General features: G+C 33.0%; 2 protein-coding genes across 3 annotated transcripts in view; both read left to right on the top strand.

Annotated features, from left to right (window-relative positions):
• The window catches only part of ift140 (intraflagellar transport 140 homolog (Chlamydomonas)), a 36,493-nt gene extending 32,947 nt beyond the window's left edge, over window positions 1-3,546 (top strand). The window contains exons 25-29 of the mRNA XM_051097930.1: window positions 87-293; window positions 1,625-1,837; window positions 2,117-2,283; window positions 2,363-2,504; window positions 2,942-3,546. Coding sequence (XP_050953887.1) covers window positions 87-293; window positions 1,625-1,837; window positions 2,117-2,283; window positions 2,363-2,504; window positions 2,942-3,127 — 915 coding nt within the window. The 3' untranslated portion in view covers window positions 3,128-3,546. The remainder of the gene's footprint in view (window positions 1-86; window positions 294-1,624; window positions 1,838-2,116; window positions 2,284-2,362; window positions 2,505-2,941) is intronic.
• A 3,137-nt stretch (window positions 3,547-6,683) lies between these two features.
• ccdc78 (coiled-coil domain containing 78) lies at window positions 6,684-15,981 on the top strand. 2 transcript variants are annotated; one of them, XM_051097715.1, is made up of 14 exons: window positions 6,684-6,782; window positions 8,325-8,456; window positions 8,541-8,627; window positions 8,699-9,031; window positions 9,685-9,726; window positions 11,006-11,088; window positions 11,639-11,717; window positions 11,800-11,925; window positions 12,034-12,221; window positions 13,927-14,101; window positions 14,170-14,198; window positions 14,277-14,346; window positions 14,626-14,726; window positions 14,808-15,981. In XM_051097715.1, the coding sequence occupies exons 1-14, from the start codon at window positions 6,711-6,713 to the stop codon at window positions 14,932-14,934; spliced, it is 1,644 nt and encodes a 547-aa protein (XP_050953672.1). In that variant the 5' UTR covers window positions 6,684-6,710; the 3' UTR covers window positions 14,935-15,981. The 2 variants fall into 2 exon arrangements, with proteins under 2 accessions (XP_050953672.1, XP_050953673.1); XM_051097716.1 differs by having other exon boundaries at window positions 6,688-6,787.
• The last annotated feature ends 4,814 nt before the right edge of the window (window positions 15,982-20,795 follow it).

Raw genomic sequence — 20,795 nt, 5'->3', positions numbered from 1 at the left:
ACAGTTATTTTTTTTCTTAATAGTAGGATGATATAAGAATCACAACAGTGTTTTGTAATTCTATGCATATAAATTTGTGTGTGTAGTACCATGAGGCGCTCCAGTTGTGTTTGGACCAGAGTTTGACTATCACAGAGGATCTGGCTGAAAGTCTGACAGTGCCAAAAGACTCGTCCCATCTGTCTGAGGCCGGGCGAAAGGAGCTGCTGGAGAAAATCGCAGACTGCTGCATGCGGCAGGGCAACTACCACTTAGCCACTAAGAAATACACACAAGCTGGAAACAAGATCAAGGTTTGACTTGTGCACAAAACAATGACTGGAGTAGATCAAACAGCTGTCAGTTCTGATCTGTCTTGTCACAATACAGCAAAAATCAATTCTGAGGAAAAAAAGTCAGAATTGCAACTTTATATCTCACAATTCTGAGAAAAGTCAAAAGTTATCATGCAATTGGGCAAGTTTATATCAATACTGAGAAAAAAAGTCAGAATTGCAAGTTTGTATCATGCAAATCTGAAAAAAAAAGTCAGAATCGCGTGTTTATGTCTCAATTCTAAGAAAAAAGTCAGAATTGCGAGTTTGTATCATGCAAGTCTGAGGAAAAAAGTTAGAATTGTGGGTTTGTATCCTGCAAATCTGAGAAAAAAAGGCAGAATTAAGAGTTTGTTATGCAATTCTGGAAAAAAAATCAGAATTGCAGTTTATTTTAATTCTGAGAAAAGAAGTCAGAATTGTGAGTGTATTATGCAAGTCTGAGAAAAGAAATATCAGAATTGCGAGTTTATATTTCACAATTCTGAGAAAAAGTCAGAATTGCGAGTTTGTATCATGCAAATCTGAGAAAAAAAGTCAGAATTGTGGGTTTTATATCTCACAATTCTGACCTTTTTCTCAGAATAGATATAAACTTGCAATTCTGACTTTTTTTGTTAGAATTGCATGATGCAAACTCATAAGTCTGTCTTTTTTCCTCAGAATTGTGAAATATAAACTTGCAATTCTAACTTTTTCTAAGATTTACATGATACAAACTCGCAATTGACTTTTTTCCTCAGAACTGATATAAACTTGCAATTCTGATTTTTTTCTAATATTTGCATGATACATAAACTATAAACTATATTTTACATTACATGTTTATCATGCAATTCTACAAAAAAGTCAGAATTGTGTGTTTGTATCATACAAATCAGAAAAAAGTCAGAATTGCAAGGTTGTATCATGCAATTATAAAAATAAGTCAGAATTGTGAGATAAAATGTCGCAATAACCTTTTTTTTTCAGTGGCAGAAATGGGCTTCCATGCATCTTTGTATTGCATTGCATTGTTTGATTTTAAAACTATACAGCTTTGATCATAAAACTAAACATTTGAATTTAATCTGCTGATTTATTACAAGCTAACATAATTTGATCTTACTTTTTGGCCGTATAATTATAGCAGCAGCCTTATCAAACTGCATACTTTTTTTCTGTTTGGGGCTCTGAAAAACGTGTTTTCGCCAGCTATTTTTGGGGGTTTCATATTTATTTATTGCCCATTTATATTCACTCTTACCAGCCACTTCTAAAAGTAAAGATGTCATGCTTTTCTTCTCTGTTCCTGCTCTTATCTTTGACAGGCGATGCGAGCGCTGTTGAAATCCGGCGATACCGAGAAAATAGTGTTTTTCGCAGGGGTTTCCAGACAGAAGGAAATTTATGTAATGGCAGCCAATTACCTGCAGTCACTGGATTGGAGGAACGACCCGGAAATCATGAAGAACATCATCGGCTTCTACACAAAAGGACGTGCACTTGATCTGCTCGCTGGCTTCTATGAAGCCTGTGCTGAGGTACTGAAAGCATCTGGCAGTACTGTGAAAACTGACCATGCAATAATCAATGTCTTACAGTGTTAAAAATACATTTACTGGCATTAGTTGTTCCATAAAAAACATTTAACAACCAAAGAAACTTCCCATGCCACAAAAGGTTTTTTATAGTGGAAAACGGTTCTTCACATTAAGAAAAAACGGTTCTTTAAAGGTTCTTTGAGGAACCAAAAATGATTCTTCTGTTGCATTGCTTTGAAATCCCTTTTTTGGAACTTTCATGTTTGTGTTTGTTTACAGGTGGAAATTGACGATTATCAAAATTATGAGAAGGCGTATGGTGCTCTGACGGAGGCGTGCAAGTGTTTAACTAAAGCAAAGGGTCGCAGTGGAGACGAGGCTGATAGCAAACTCCTCATACTCACACATAGACTCAGCCTTGTCAAGAAATTCATTCAGGCACGAAGGTAGAGTTGAAATAGGAGCATTTGATTTGTGCATTCTGTCAAAAGGCGTGCGTGCATTCGTAAATGCGTTTGTGTGTAGGATGCATGAGGAGGATCCAGCGGAAGCGGTGCGTGTGTGCGAGTCTCTACTGGAAGAGAAGGATCTGGACCCTGCGGTGCGTGTTGGAGATGTGTATGGGTTCCTGGTGGAGCACTACTGCCATCATGGCAACTTCCAGCAGGTATGTTGTGTTTTAAGAGGCTTTTTTACAAATCTGTCTAAATGAGAGCTTTTACGTTGCCAATTTCTTATGTGAACCATTTACCAATAAAACTGCCCGTGTGAAAACCTCCTTAGTATTTAATAGAAACCATAGCCATGATATACTCTGGATGAATGGCTTTCATCATTATTTACTTGCCCTCATGTCATTCAAATCCTTCTCAATGCTGTTTTTTTCTATGCAACACATAAGGAGTTTGAAGACTCTTTATACAGGTCTGAAAACTTAAATTTCAGTATGGACCCAAAAGTGTTTGAATAAGGTTAAAAAATGTGGTCACTATCTTGTTTGGAATGACATGAGGGTCAATGTATTGTCATTTTTGGGCAAACTATTCCTTTAACATTTGTTTCCAGTTATATTCTGATTGAATATTGTTTTTGTACATGTATCAGGCTTGGAGTAAAATCGAGGAATTGAGATCAACGCGTCCCAACATAAACTTGAGCTTGTACGTGAGTCAAACCAGTCTGGAGGCTCTACAGAACGCTGCCGGAGTCCGTCTGCTCTACAGAGATACTAATACCCATGTTGCTGAGGATGATGAAGAGGTGGAGGAAGATGAGAACATCAATCATTGAGAAAACGACTTGCTTAGGAGGTGGTCCTCAAGATAACTGGAGAAAATAACATGCATTTTTCACAAAACGCACACAACTAGCCTACAGAAGTCTGCCTGCCCAAGTTTTGTTTTTTAAAAAAATGTGCCATATTTGTATGGGACTGCCAGTCTAGTAAATGGGACATCTTTGATAGTTGTGTGATTTTTGTTAAAGCCACTTTGCAGGTTGCCTTAAGTAGAGTAGCTTGTGCGAATGCCCAGAATGCACTTACGTACATGATGTGTGTGTGGCCTTTTAAACAAGAATGCCGTGGGACCACTATATTTGTCATTTTGTACAATTTACAAATTATTTAATGAACAGACTTGTTCTGCTGTCTTTGTATCATATATATATCTTGTATACATTTTAATAAATTTTTCTACATGTTTACTTAATCATATTGAGTGAAGTACATCTCTCAAAGTTAAATGTTCAAGTGGTTTGTGTATTTTGTGTGAAATGTGTTTTATTTCTTAATAATGTGGTTTATTTGTTCCTGATCGTTGCTGACTGGCCCTTTTTCCCGCCAGTTAGAATTTGAACTGCTAACCATTAATGGCGGATGTGGTAAGTATGATTCCTGTCAGCGAATTGGTCCTTTCAGTTTGCCTCAAAAGGGGATTCTTTTAAGTAATATTTTTTGAGGTAAGTTTTATTGACAATGGGTTTAATTGATTTTAACAGACCTGCATATATTTTCATTTCTATTCGTTTTCGATTTTGAATTTCGAGTTAATATTAACTGGTATTTAATCATAAATGCGCTGCTTCTGGGGTTTAGTTTACCAAATTTGACTCTTTTTAATAAATCTATACAGTAAACTGATTCAGCGAGTAAATATGCAAATATATTTTTTTCTGAGTGAACTACATTGTATCTCTGATCTGAACGTGCTAGTAACATGCTAACAACATGCTAATTATGTTAGAAACATGCTAACAAAATGCTAGTAACTTGCTAATCATGTTAGCAACATGTTAACAACATGCTAATTATGTTAGAAACATGCTAACAAAATGCTAGTAACTTGTTAATCATGTTAGCAACATGTTAGTAACATGCTAATTATGTTAGAATCATGCTAGGAACATGCTAGTAACTTGGTAATCATGTTAGCAACATGTTAGTAACATGCTAATCATGCTAGCAACATGCTAGTAACTTGCTAATCATGTTAGCAACATGCTAGTAACATGCTAATCATGTTAGCAACATGCTAGAAACATGCTAATCATGCAAACAACATGCTAATTATGTTAGAAACATGTTAACAAAATGCTAGTAACATGCTAATCATGTTAGAAACATGCTAACAACATGCTAATCAGCTTGCAACATGCTAGTAACTTGTTAATCATGCTAGTAACATGCTAATCATGCTAGCAACATGCTAGTAACTTGTTAATCATGTTAGCAACATGCTAATAACATGCTAATCGTGCTAGCAAAATGCTAGTAACATGCTAATCATGATAGAAAAATGCTAACAACGTGCTAGTAACATGCTAATCATGTTAACAACATGCTAGTAACATGCTAATCATGTTAGAAACATGTTAACAACATGCTAGTAACATGCTAATCATGTTAGAAACATGTTAACAAAATTCTAGTAACATGCTAATCAGCAACATGCTAGTAACATGCTAATCATGCTAACAACATGCTAGTAACTTGGTAATCATGCTAGCAACGTGGTAGTTACATGCTAATCATACTAGAAACATGTTAACAACATGTTAGTAACTTGCTAATCATGTTAGAAACATGCTAGCAACATGCTAGTAACATGCTAATCATGCTGACATCATGCTAACAACTTGCTAATCATGCCAGAAAAATGTTAGCAACTTTTTAATCATGCCAGAAACATGGTAGCGACATGCTAATCATGCTAGAAACATGCTAGCAACTTTGCTAATCATGCAAGAAACATGTTAACAACAAGGTAGTAACATGTTAGAAACATGCTAGTAACATGCTAATCATGTGTGAAACATGCTATCAACATGCTAATCTGGCTAATCATGTTAACAACATTCTAGTAACTTGCAAATTATGATAACAACATGTTAATCATGCTAACAACATTGTAATCAGCCTATAAAAATACAAGCAATAAGATAATCATGCTAAAACATGTTAACAACATGTTAAATCATGTAAGCAATGTGTTAAATCATGCTAGCTGCTTTCATACTATTACAACTGCTTCAATATTTCAGGCTAGGCTTTCTCAAGACAACTTAAAGTTTGTTCTCAAACTTTACTCATCTAGTTTAAACTGGTATTTAACCATAAAAGTGCTGCTGCTGGGGTTTAGTTGACCAAATTTGACTCTTTTTTTAATGAATCTGTTCAGTTAACTGATTCAATACGCAAATATAATGTTTTCCATGTTTACAATCATATTAAGTGAATTACATCTCTCAAAGTTAAATGTGCAAGTAGTTTGTGTATTGTGGAAGATGTGTGTTTTAATTCTTAATAATGCGTTTCATCTGCTTCTAATCTTCGCTGACTGACTCTTTTCCCCGCCAGTTAGAATTTGGACTAACCGTTAACGGCCAATATGGTAAGTATTCGATTCCTGTCAGCGAATCGGTTCTTTCGAACAGTTTATTTCACAAGGGTATTCTTTTAAGTTATATTTTTCGAGGTAAGTTTTATTGACAGTGGGTTTAATTGTTTTACCAGTTCATTTCAACTGGTATTTTATAAAAGTTTTGCCAGTTTCAAATTTCTTTTTAATGAATCTGTTCAGTTAACTGATTCAGCAAGTCAATACAAAAAATGCTGCTGCTGGGTTTAACAAATTTGACTCTTTTTAATCTGTTCAGCGAATCAATCCGCAAAAGCAATGTCACAATTCATTTGTGTTCATGCATTAACAAAGTAAATATACCGAATCAATTTGTTGTCAGTTTGTCCCGCATCAGACAAATGAATCACATTTCAGCTGAACAATAGACCTGCCGTCAAGCTAAACAATAAATGCTCTGAATTTACAACCCGTTACTATTGTAAAGGACAAAAGGGTTTTGAACTTTCACAAGAGCCCTTGATATTTACCAAACAGAAAGAACAATTCAGCAAAACTGTTTCCACAACAAAACAGATCTGATAGGCAATGTAAGTACTGTTTCTGATTTGGCCTTAGACTGCTTCTCAGGCTCCATATGTCTTATATGTGCTGAGACTTGATGTTGTTGTTAATGATTCATTTGTTTAGAAAACATTTGTTGAGCAGATGCAGCACAAATCATATCTCAGTATATTTTTTTTATTTAGTGTGTTTAGTGTTTCTAATATTTAACGTGTTTATGAAATAGCTTTGAAAGTTTACTGATATAAACGTGTAATTAACAGGATTTGAATAATTTGTAACACCAATGATTCAACTGAATCATTAATAAGGAATCGTTTAATGTGATTCACGGGTCATATGCAGCTCTTTCACAGTTTGCTGTTTCTCAGAGTGTGAGGATCATTATGAACGCCCATGGAGACTGGTGTTTATAGAAACCAGACATAACACACCTCTGACAGCTGCAGAACATGGACTCGACGAATAAACAGAGCTCAATTAGTGAACTTCAGGAGCAAATTCGCTCTCTGACTGAAGAAAATGTAAGGTATTTTCTTGTCATACGAAAGGAATTAACTCTGTAATAACTGTTATGGGCTTTGTATCTTTAATGCATATAAATATAAATTCATTCAAATTATTAGGGTCAAGTTTTTGGGATTTTTGTAACAGAAATTATTCATTTTATTCAGCATGCACACATAAAATCGATCAAAAGTGACAGTAAACATATTTATAATCTTACAAAAGATTGCTTTATGAAATAAATGCTGTTCTTTTGAACTTTTTGATAAATCAGAGAATCCTGAAAACAAATCACAGTTTCCACAAAAATACGAAGCAGCACAACTGTTTTCAGCAATGATATTAATAAGAAATGTTTCAAATCAGCATATTAGAATGATTTCTGAAGGATCATGTGACACTGAAGACTGGAGTAATGATGCTGTAAATTCATCTTTGCATCACAGGAATAAATTATTTAATAAAATATATTAAAATAGAAAGTAGTTATTTTAAATTGTAATAATATTTCACAATATTGCTGTTTTTACTGTATTTTTGTTTAAATAAATGCAGACTTGGCGAGCAGAAGAGACTTTTACCAACCCCAAACTTTTGAACAGTAGTGTATAAAAAACATTTAAGTGTATGTATTTTCATATTTTTTCTCTGTAATTAATGTACAAGGGTTACTGTTTTTATTGAGTGTTATTATAAAGAAAATATTTTATTATTATTATTTATTATTAATAAAGAAAATCTTGCTTATATATGTACACTACCAGTCAAAAGTTTTGAACAGTAAGATTTTTTTTTAAGAAGTCTGCTCACCAAGCCTGCATTTATTTGAACCCAAATACAGCAAAAACAGTAAAAAAAAGTTGAAATATTTTTACTATTTTATATAAATGTTTTCCATTTGAATATATTTTAAAATGTAATTTATTTCTGTGATGTCAAAGCTGATTTTTTAGCATCGTTACTCCAGTCACATGTTCTAATATTCTGATTTGCTGCTCAAAATTTTTTAGTATTATTATTATTATTATTATTATTATGTTGAAATTGAATTAATATAATATATAATATAATTTTTTGGGGTTTCTTTGATGAATAGAAAGTTCAGAAAAACAGCATTTATATCTGAAATAGGTATCTTTTGTAAATGTCTTCATCACATTTGATCAATTTAAAGCATCTTTTCTAAATAAAAGTATTAATTTCTATAATTTCTCTCCCAATTTTTTTTTTTTTTTTTTTTTTTTTTTTTTTGTACAGTGTAAAATGTTACAAACAGATTTTTATTTCTGAAGGATCATGTTGCTGAAGACTTAAGTAATGATGCTGAAAATTCAGCTTTGATCACAGGAATAAATTACATTTTAACATATATTCAAATAGAAAGCAGTTATTTGAAGTAGTAAAAATATTTCACAATAATATGGCTTTTGCTGTACTTTGGATCGAAAAAATGCAGGCCTGGTGAGCAGAAGAGACTTCTTTAAAAAACTTTAAAAATCTTACTGTTCTTACTTGGGTCATTTAACCAAAAACCACTGATTGTTGTGATTTATATACAGGTGCAGCTGCGGGAACGAAATGAAGTGCTGTTTCGTAAGCTTGACTCTGCCCAAAACAAACTGGGCCAGCAGGCTGCGTCAAAAAGCGACCTGTCAGTCAAACTGGTCCAGTGTGAAGAAGACAAACTGAAGGTAGGATCAGAAAACGCTCCTGGAAATATGGGATATGCCTAAAATCTGACGTATCAGTTCATATTACACATCTGTGTGTTTCAGATCTCAAAAGACCTTGTTGATGTGCAGATTGAGGCTAATAAAATGAGAGAGCGGTATGAAGCGGAGATCTTTGAACTGAAAAACATGGTAAGTGCATGGAATACACACTGATGATCAAAATAATGATTAACCCATTTATTCAATGCTTTCATTTCCAGGTTTTATCTCAGGAGGGCACCGCCTCGTCTCTTCAGACAGAGTGTGACCGGCTCAGACAGGAAGTGTCGGCAGGATCGGCACGTTTAGCAGTCATAGAGCGAAACGAGCATGACCTGGCCGAAGAGTACGCTGTGCTAAAGAGCAACTTCCTCTCGCTGAATGGCGCTTATGAAAGAGAACGCACGCACTCCGAGGAGCTCAGCGCTGAGCTGCTCGCCCTCGCTCACACACACGACACGCTCCTGCAGGAAAGAGAGCGCACGCACAGACACACACTGGAGGTGGAGAGGGTTCGAGCGCTGCTCAGCAGGACGTCCCAGAACAGAGTCAGGGTGAGACGCACATACACGTGCTCATCAGATCAGTCCTCAAGTGAAGTATGTTGCTGTAAAGCGGACTAAATTCAACTAAATTCTGAATCAGAACACACTCTGAAGTGTGAACAATCACACAGCCTTGCATCTTGAAAAAAGGTCTAATATTACCTAATTAGATGATGCTGAGTTTCCATCACGTAAAGCTTTGCACAAAGTGAGATTGATGGTTTTTGAGTATTAGACATAAAATAACGTCTTCAGAATCATTCATACATGTGAAAATGGGCTGAAAATTTAATAAATAGTAGTAATCTGGCTGAGAGAAAGACAGGAATCATGTCTTTGTGGTAGTTTATTTAGGATAATACAAAACTTCTTCACCTTACAAATGGTTATCAACAGCAAAAATGTTACAAAATGCACTTGTTTTGTAAAAAGTATGACTTTCTTGAGCAAAACAGCTGCTGTTTTTGGAATCAGCACCCTAAAATGAGTAAGTAAGCAAGTATTTGATTTCACTCTGCAAATAATGATGCACAGCGGTGTGATAATAGTAATGAATGCTTTAATAAGTCCCTCCAGTACTTGAAAGGGAAACAGCATTATTTCTAAATTTCTTAACTTACTGAAGTGAACAGATACTCTGTTTTTGTTGTTTGTTTTAACAGCCAGAGGAGTTTGGACATAGCAAGAGCCCAGTGGAAAGAAACGTAAGAATGTTAACAGTATATTATTGTATATTTCTTAGTTTATCAAGTCAATTTCTTAATTGTTAATTTGTATATTGCTTTTCACAATACACATTGTTTCAAAGCAGATTTACAAAAAATAATGACGTTAATGTTATATTTAAAGTTGGTATATAGTATATATTGTTTTATGTCAGTGCACTTTATTCATACAGATAAAGTTAGATGCATTTATTTATCCATCTTTTAATATACACTACCAGTCAAAAGTTTTTGAACAGTCAAGATTTGAAATGTTTTTAAAGAAGTCTCTTCTGCTCACCAAGCCTGCATTTATTTGATCCAAAGTACAACAAAATTTTTACTATTTAAAATAATTTTTTTATTTGAATATATTTTAAAATGTAATTCATTACTGTGATCAGAGCTAAAATGTCAGCATCATTATTCCAGTCTTAAGTATCACATGATCCTTTAAATATCATTCTAATATGCTGATTTGCAGTTCAAGAAACATTTATTAGTTAGAGTACATTTTTTTTTCAGGATTTTTTGATAAATAGAAAGATCTAAAGATCAGCACTTATATGAAATAAAAAGCTTTTGTAACATTGTACACGATACCATTCGAAAGCTGGGAGTCAGAGTATATATATATATATATATATATATATATTTAAATTATATATGTATTATATTATATATTATTTGTATTTTGGTGTGGGGTGGGGGGGTATAGAAATTAATACTTTTATTTCAGATAAATGCTGTTCTTCTGAACTTTCTATTCATCTAAGAATCTTGAAAAAATTCTACTCAGCTTTTCAACATAATAATAATGATAATAATAATAATAAATTGTAAATAAAAATAAATAACAAATTAGCATTTTAGAATGATTTCTGAAGGATCATGTGACACTGAAAACTGGAGTAGTGATGCTGAAAATTTAGCTTTGATTACAGGAAAAAATTACATTTTAAAATATATTCAATTAGAAAACAGTTATTTTAAATACTAAAAATATTTCAACATTTAGAATTTTTCCTGTACTTTGGATCAAATAAATGGAGGCTTGGTGAGCAGAAGAGACTTAGAAACATGAAAAATGGGCACTTGACTGGTGGTGTATAGCTGGGATTTAATGTAGTTTACATTTTGTGACAATATAAATAATCAAGCAGAAATTCGCTATATATTTATATGTTATAACATTTCTTATTGTTGTAATGTGCTTATCCACAATATTTTTGTAATATGGTGTGTTTTTATACATGTACAATGTTGTTTTTTAATGCAGGGAGTGCAGAATAACCTGAGAGAAGAGTTAGAAAAACTGAGGAAAAGCTATGAGGGGCACCAACGACAACTAGAGGAGAAAGTGTGAGACACACCGTGACGTCTGCTCTGATTTTGACCCATCTCAGGTTACCAAACACTAGTGGGCGGCACTAAATACACATGAAAAGGGATCCAAACTGTGCCGTGATCACCGAAACCACATTCGTGCGTGTGTATACGACCACAATAACAAAAGAGCAACTGCTCACCTGTCAGTCATACACTGCGCCAGGGTTTTGAAGTGTTGCCAGATACTGTTGCAAAACAAAACTACATCTGGTCATACCCACTTTTTAGTGCGTGCTGATAAGAAATAAAGAATTTGAATTAAAATAGCATGTGTCTGACCTGAGCACCTGTGATTGGATCGCCTTAGATGGGTGTTGTGTAAAGTCATTGCCACACTCACAGGAAGGTACACAGACCCAGTGAAACCAAACTCTGTGCACCTGCTACTTTAGAAGTGATGTAGTTGAGCTTTTATCTTTATGAGTGGGGAGGCTTTGATACATGTGTGTGCTCATTTAGCCATGAGACATGGGCGCTGAAGGTCAGCTTATGTGTTTATATGTCTGTTATCTTTCTCCCATAGTGTGGCCATGGGGAGAGAACAACAGGAGAATAAGAGAGCCATTCAAAACACCCAACACGAACTGTCCCAGCAGTCAGCAGTGAGTATATTATCACTCATTCACACATAGAAGATGCTACATGTGTGTTTCTGGCTGCTGATTTGTTCTCCTTTACATGCAGACGCTGATTATATCTCAACATCAGCTGAAAGAGGCCGAAGCTGAGGTCTCTAAACTACAAAATCATCTGAAGGAGCTCAACAGAGAGTACAGGGCACGACTTACACGCTATATTCAAGATGTTACAGTACGTGTACCAGCCAGAAGACATATGGTTAACACATATGCTCACACTTTTTATAGTGTCTGATGTGTAATTGTTTCGTTTTCAAAAGGGTCTTTTAATGTGCTGCAGGAGTGTGTAACTGCAGCTGGTGATGGTGATTTGGGACAGAAGCTGAAGGGGTTTGTTGAGTCCATGCTGGAGGAGGTGAAAACATCCTATCGGTCCAGAGAGGAACAGCTCACCAAAGCCGTCAGAACGTACCGCAAACGCATACAGGGTCTGAGCAACACATATCAACAACTGCTCATTGCTTACAGGTGCTTAAACATCCTTTAAGATTTGCACCTAGTGCTCTTAAAGGGATAGTTCACCCAAAAATGAAAATTATTGGCAGTGAATGGGTGTTGAGATTTTGAAGTCCAATAAAGTGTGTCCATCCATCATAAAAAGTGCTCCACACAGCTCCGGGGAGTTAATAAAGGCCTGCTGACGTGAATCGATGCGTTTGTGTAAAAAAAAATATCATATATAAAACTTTATAAGCTGGAGATTACAGTTTATAAAGTTTTAAATATGAATTTTTTATTGCACAAACACATTGATTTGCTTCAGAAGGCCTTTATTAGCCCCCTGGAGCCATGTGGAACACTTTTTATCATGCATGGATGCACTTTATTTGATGTCATAATCTTAACAGCCATTCACTGCAATTATAAAGCTTGGAAGAGCCAGGATATTTTTTAATGCAACTCTGATTGTACTTGTCTGAAAGTAGGAAATCAGCCGTGTGGAGCACTTTTTATGATGGATGGATGCAATTTATTGGACTTCAAAATCTCAACAGCCATTCACCGCAATTATAAAGCTTGGAAGAGCCAGGAAATTTTTTTATATAACTCTGATTGTACTTGTCTGAAAGAAGAAAATCAGCCGTGTGGAGCACTATTTATAATAGATGTATGCACTTTATTTGACTTCAAAATCTCAACAGCCATTCACTGCCATTATAAAGCTTGGATAAGCCAGGACATTTTTTTTTTAAATATAATTCCGATTGTATTCAAAAAAAGTCATAAACACCTAGGATGGCTTGAGTGTGAGTAAATTATGGGGTAATTTTCATTTTTTGGGTGAACTATCCCTTTAATACTTAAACTATTTACAACTTACGGTTACATTTGTTGATTAAGCACAGGAATTCACAAGCCTTTAACCTTAAATATTCACTTGGAGTCTGCCTTAATGGAGATTTTACCCTAATATTTTAATAATTTACGCATTTTCATGTTCACGGTTCTGTGGTGTCGGTTAATGATCCCATGACATGCAGGAACACAAATAAAATATTATATAATATTATATTATATATAGTTAGTTTTTAGTAAGTGTTTTGTTTGAAAAAAAACAAAACATTTTGTTTAACTTTACATTTTTATGATTAAAAAATAATTGTAAAATAATGAAAAAAATAAAAAAATAAATCTTATAACCGTAATTTGGGAAAGCCTAAATTTAGCAGGTGCTTTTGCAAGTGTTATTTTAGTATCATTATAGTAGTTAGTAATATTTTGAATCAGGTTTTATTCTTAACATTTTATTTAAAGTTTTAGTAATTTTGTTATCATTTTTAGTAGTTTTTTACTTTATATATATATTATTTTATATTTCAACGTATATTTGTATGTTTATTTTATTTCACATAATTAATTTTTTTTTTAATGGTTTATTCTTAGTTTTAATTAATAACTCTGGCTTTAACTATGAAATTACAATAAAATTTCATATTTACTAAATACTATTGAACATTTATTTAAATATTAAACATGCTAGCTGATCAGTAAAACAATTTTTCTAGGTTAAATCTAAAATACAAAGTTTGTGATGTGAATTCAAATACTTTTTATCCCTTTGTAAAACTTTTTTTTTCCTGTATGGACATTTTTAGACATTTCAGCCCCCTTTTAAAGCGAAACCTCACACTAGATCTGATTTGGTCTGATAAGTAGTGTCTCTGTGTCCCAGACTGCAACGTGAGCAGATCCTGGCACTCCCTGAACACGCTTTAGAGGCCGGACCCCCTGAGGCCCACTTCAGTCCCGCGGGGACCGAACTGAGAGGAGAGACCGAGAGAGAACTACACAGACTGAGAGAGGACAAAGCCCGCCTGGAGAGCCAACTGAAACTGGCTCGAGAACAGGTGTGTGTGTGTGTGCGTGTTATTTAATGGATTAGTTCTGTGACTTGATCATGTGCTTGGTATTTCAGATGGCTGTTTTAACAGAGTCTCCTCAGAGGTGAGTATCATTCAAAGTTTTATGTAAAATACTGTTTACTGGCTTATTTTATGTATTATATTTTAAAAAATTGCTCAGGGTTGGACTAACCCAAGACTCCTGGAATGATGTTCAAAAGCAGATCAGAGAAATAACCAACTCTACACAGGTAAACAAAACCATGGAAAGTGGAACAACATTTCTGTCAAACATTTTGTCATTAACCCTGACCACCCCTTAACTACCCATTAACTCTGGTGGAAATAATTGGTTAATATGAATGACATCGTGGCAGTCCAAATATCTGCTGCAAGAAACCAGTAAAACTAATTAACCATAACTAATAACAGTTAAACTTTGCAGTACATTGTCTAAGCATACACCGATGTGTAACAATGAAAACAGCTTTACTATTATCACCCTGGTAAACACTGTAAAATTCCAACAGGAAACTCATGAGAGGGAGCACACTCAACTGATCACCAGGGCGACAGTTGCCGAAGAGCAGGTGTCTGAGCTGAAGGAGTATGTGGACAATCACCTGGGCAGGTATTTGAACACCTACCTGTGATATTAACAAAATGTCTTTCTTGGTGGCATGTGATCTTCAGGTGTGGCATCTTTGTGCAGGTATAAACTGGAGATAACGCGGCTGCGCAGGCTGCTGGGATCACAGGAGGGAAGATCAAATAGTGCAAGAGCCCAGAAGCCCCGCCCACTCCACAAATCGCTCAAAAGCACCAGTTATGAAATATAACACTCCAGTTAGTAAGCCCCGCCCACTTCAAAAGTCACTCTAAAATAGCAGTTATAAAATATTGTGCCGCTATCTGTAAGCCCTGCCCACTTCACACGTCCCTCAAAAACAGTATTTTTTAAAATATAGTGCAGGATTTCATAAGCCCCACCCTCTCTGTAAATCAGTCAGCAACAACATTTATGAGATCTAGTGCAGTACATAATCTCCGCCCACTCCGTAAATCAATCAACATCAGTGGTTATGAGATAAACAACTGAAATATTGCTAGTGCCGTTAGACATTTTTGCAGCCTGCAAAAAAAGACTGAGATATTAATTTCAGCTTATAATAAGAAATGAATGGTGTGATAAGCTTTCTCAAGCCTAATTAAGATCATCATAAACAGCATTAGCCAATCATTAAGCATGTTTACATGCACATAAAATGAAATGTTATCAGGGAAATGGCTGAAGTGTTTTGCATGTAAACACCTTTATTGTGTCTGTTTATGTTTAGATGGTTTTCTTGTGATATTGGCTCACTGATTTGCATGCAAAGCCTAAAAACAGGGTTATAGAATAAGCTTTTTTTTGATCATTATCAGCGTTTCGTTGTACATGTAAACACTCGTTAACACCGTCATTTGCATTTTAAATGCATTTTACTCACGTTTAATGCTGAATGTCACATTTCAAGAAGTTTTGCATTTAATTCCTGATTCAGATTAAATAGTTTTTTATTATTATTATTGATCATTTGATTTATTTTTGGATTTATAGTTAAATCATCAAAATGAAACAACACAGCAATATGATTTGTGCTTTGTGTGTTTTAATCTTTTAGAAACACATGCATCTGTGTGTGTGTGTGTGTGTGTGTGTGTGTGTGTGATTGAATTTGCTCTTCCTTCCTGAGAAACTATGTGTGGAATGTTTGTAAAGCTTATGTCAATTTTACGGGCTGAGAGAATGAAAGGCTGCTGACAATTAATTGTCTGACGGGTTAAGATAATTTCATTACAGAGCATGTAGTTCACACATGCTGATCCCTGAGAAACATACAACACTGAGTGACAGACGTGTTATTTGCACACATAATAAATAAACAGCAGTGGTTTCCTAAGCTGGTCCTATTAGTGTTTTTCACACCCAGTTTTCCAGGCTTTGAAGCTCTTGATAAACAGTTTTAGTTTAGTGTTGTTATTTTTATTATAATTTTTTTATTTTAAAAATATGTAGATTTTTTATATAAATGGAGATGTAGAAAAAATAATATAGAAAATATAGAAAAAATTATTATAAAAATATGAATAAAATAAAAATATCCATCAGCTATTTTGAAAGAGAAAGTTAGACATGAACGAAGCCAATTCATCCTAGGAATTTAAATTTGGAAATACAGCAGGGCAAACTTGAAAGCATATTACTAGAAAGAAAAAAAAATAGCACGGATTATCTGCAAAAAGAGAGCGTGGAAAAGACAGAAAGAGAGCGAGCGAGACAGAAAGAGGCTGTGGACTTGGCAGATAAAGGAAGAGTGTTTGGGAAATGGGCTGCAGACTGAGAGGCTTCGAGCGCCTCTTTATGAGCCGGGGGAAAAAAATTCAAGATTATGCGTATGGGAAACGGGGTGTAGTGAGTACAGTGGCCCCTGAACCCCTGGGAAACGAGCAGTGGCTGGGGAGGGGGCTTATGGGTAGTGAGGGTAATTGCTGGGGGGGGGTCGGGGGGTTGGCCGGTCGGCCGACTGTGTGCCAGCTCACACTGGGTGGCATCCGCACAGGCACGTTGACATCATGAGAACGAGAAAGAAAGACCAAGAACAAAGTGGTTTCAACTGTTTACCTCACTGTTTTAGAGAGATTTGAATTTAAATAATAATGATCTATATCTATTATTATTCTTATATATATGATTTCCCTTAATAAAATATTATCAAATGATCTAAAAGTAATATTATAATAATAAAGAACTGTATGATACATTTTATATAGTTACATTTTTTATTTTTAAATATTTTAATTTATTTTTTATTACATGTAATGTTTCATATTATATTGTACAATTTTAGAATTTTTAAATATAATATTATGTATCATTGTTTTCAGTGTTATAATTTAACTAATGTATATTTTTAATATTAATACATGTGTGTGTGTGTGTGTGTGTGTGTATATATATTATATTAATAATATTATATGAATTATTTATTGTAATAGGATTTATTATAATTTCTTATTATAATATTGGTACATTTATCATATAATAATTGTAATATTTGTTAAATTTTTGATATGTAATGTGTTATATTTGCAATATTTTTAATATTTTGAAATATTTTTATTTTAAAATGATTACATTTTATTTTATATTAATATTCTAATTTTAGAATTTCTACTTATCAAGTTAATTAAATAATTACGTTGTTTAATGTTATAATTTTATTAATGTATATTTTAAAATTAATACATTTGTATATATACATATATAATATATATAATAAAAGATATATCTATATAACGTACATATAAAATATTAATTATTAATATAATATTAATTATTTATCATAATAGTTTATGATCATTTGTTTTTATAATATTTTTATATATTTGTAATATTTTTATTTTTCTATTTTATTTTTTATTTTAAAATATTACATTTTACATTTTAAATTAATATTCTAATTTTATAATTGTAATTATAATATTATTTATTATTATTGTTTGTAATGTTATAATTTTATGAATGTATATTTTAAATATTAAAACATTGTGTGTGCATGTGTGTGTATATATATATATATATATATATGAAATCATTACATTATTATTTATGATTGTTTTTTTAAGAATATTTTATATTTATAGCATTATTTATTAAAATGATTAATAAATATTATTTATTACAATTAATATTTTATTAATAATTATTAATAGGATTATCTTCACTAATTCAATATTTTAATATAGAATACAGATATAATGTGTTTTATATTGTATTTAGACTATTAAAAATTATATATAAAACATAATATATATATAAACAATTTTATTTATATAACCAATTAAATAATCATATATTTAATTATTTTTTATATTTTATATTAAAATATTTCCATATTAATATTATATTACTTATTAATGACATTATTAATGTTTTTATTATAATACTATTTTATATTGAAATATTTACATATCTAATTTTATTATATTACTATTTAAATTTTGTATTGATTTTATTGTTTATAATATTATATTATATTTGCATAAACAGTCAAACATCACTGTTTAGTAGTTTTCATATAGTAGTTTTCACCATGCTTTACAGCAGTCATTCATGAATCATCCAGCTATTTGAGCCCATAGTGATGCTGAGATCTACTCGGGAATGTGTGTCTGATACTACGAGCAGTGGGAAAACTTAGACTGCCAAATAATATTCCAGCTGGGCATCAGGCTCCGTTTTAAAACAGCTAGTACTTCACACTTAAAAAACCTGCATGTAATGACTATGAGAACCCGCTGCTTCAGTCGTTCGTTTGGTCTTTAATGCTCAGTCGATATGTGCCTAATAAACTCTGGCAGGCCGTGTCAGAGCATGCGTGTATGTGTGTGTGTAGACGAGACAAGCCTTGTGAACGGCAGTAATTTATGAGAACAGGCTAGGGGGGGTGAGACGGAGGAAAGAAAAAAAAGTGACAAAAGCGAAAGAATGTGGGACGCGTGAGAGAGGAATTTGAGCAGAACTCCACTATCAAATTAATGAGTGTGTGAATTCAGACAGACAGACTGAGAGCCAGTGAACATGAATGAACTTTTACCTTTCCAGAATGCCTAGAATTTATATTTAAATAGCCTTTTTTATTTAAATGACTTGAGCTTGAGCATTTCATAGTTCCCATGGTCATAGATAACCTGGAATATAAGATATCCATGTCTTTTTCCACTTACGCTCAGCTAGAAATTGCTCTTTTGTTGTTTAAAATGTTTATCCAGCAGTCATTTGTCATCTTTAACGTTCATTTTTCTCCCCCTCTCGCCTCTCTCGCTCTGTCAGAAGCACCTGCTGGCTGATTTCAACCGTTCTGAGAGATTTTCAGCTCTTTAACGTGTCTGGAGGAGTGAGAGAGACAAGAGTTGAGTGGAAAAAAGGGAGCAAAAAAGCTACGAGTTTGAGAGAAACATCAAGAGATTTAGCCGATAGATAGAGAGAAACTGCATGCTGAGCGGTTGAAGGGAAAATAACCTGAAGGAAAGTTTGAAAGAGCGAGAGGAGGGGTCCAGAGAGTTTTTCCCACACTCTGTTCTGCGCTTTAATCCGTGTGTCATGATTGGGACAAAATTCAGACGCCCTCCTGTAGCCGCTCGACACAAAGAGCAGGCGGTTTTCTGTCTCACGAACGTGCACGAACGGGCCGTTCGGTATCTTGTGGGCTCTGGACCTTTCCTCATGTCTTGGCTCTGTTCCTGTTCTCACAGTCCGTTCGCATGTGTTCACACATTCTGCCCATTATGATTGCGGCCTGATTGTACCTCGGGGAAACACTCGAACACCCCTAACCCAGATCTGCCTCTGTCTGTCACTGATGGCTTTCAGATGCCGGCACATGAAACTGTGTTGAATCTCATTTGTTTACTGGAGCAAACATTTTTCTGTCTCTCTGACATGTGAAACAGGTAGCGCCACGTCACGGTTCCCACCATTTGGTTGATTTAACAATCATGATGTTAATAAATGAGGTTTAAACTGCACGTTTAATTTGTGCACCAAATAAATTAGCAAAAATAATGACTGTTTTACGACAGGTTTCTGAATTCACCCACTTTTAGTCGAGCTATTATGGGCTTGAGAGTTATATATTATTATATATTATATTATATAAACACACTAATCTCATCTCTGCTACAAAACACACTAATATCAATATTAATTATATAATATTGTAATATATAAATAAAAAACTACAAATAAATACTACAAATACTGTACTAAATAAATACTAATAACTTTTTTATTATTTATTTATTTATTATAAAATGATTCTAATCTCATCTCTATGCTACGAAATAACACACTAAAATCAGTATTAATTATATCATATTATAACATATAAATAAATACTACAAATACTCCTAAATAAATACTAATAACTTTTTTTTATTATTTATTCATTTATTTATTTATTTATTATAAAATAATTCATTAGAAAATTAAATCAGAAATATTTTATTATATTGTAGTAATTTTTTTTTACCAAAACACACTAATCTCATCTCTGTGCTACAAAATAGCACACTAAAATCAATATTAATTATATCATATTATAACATATAAATAAATACTATTAATACTACTTAATAAATACTAATAACTTTTTTATTATTAATTAATTAATTTATTATAATATAATTCATTAGTTCATTTAAACACTAATATTATATTGTAGTAATTTTTTTTTAACCAAAACACACTAATCTCATCTCTGTGCTACAAAATAACACACTAAAATCAAGATTAATTATGTAATATTATAACATATAAATAAACAAATACTACAAATACTACTAAATAAATACTAATAACTTTTTTTATTATTAATTAATTAATTTATTATAATATAATTCATTAGTTAATTTAATCACTAATATTTTATTATATTGTAGTACATTTTTTAACCAAAACACAATAGTCTCATCTCTATGCTACAAAATAACACACTTAAATCAATGTTAATTATATAATATTATAACATATAAATAAATAAATACTACAAATTAATACTACTTAAATAACACTAATAACTTTTTTATTATTTGTTCATTTATTTATTATAATATAATTAATCAGTTAATTAAATCAGAAATATTTTATTATATTGTA

Source organism: Labeo rohita, chromosome 24 (assembly GCF_022985175.1).
Source record: "Labeo rohita strain BAU-BD-2019 chromosome 24, IGBB_LRoh.1.0, whole genome shotgun sequence".
Classification (NCBI taxonomy): Eukaryota; Metazoa; Chordata; class Actinopteri; order Cypriniformes; family Cyprinidae; genus Labeo; species Labeo rohita.
The sequence above is the reverse complement of the archived record's forward strand: the minus strand, read 5'-3'. Positions and strand labels throughout refer to the sequence as shown.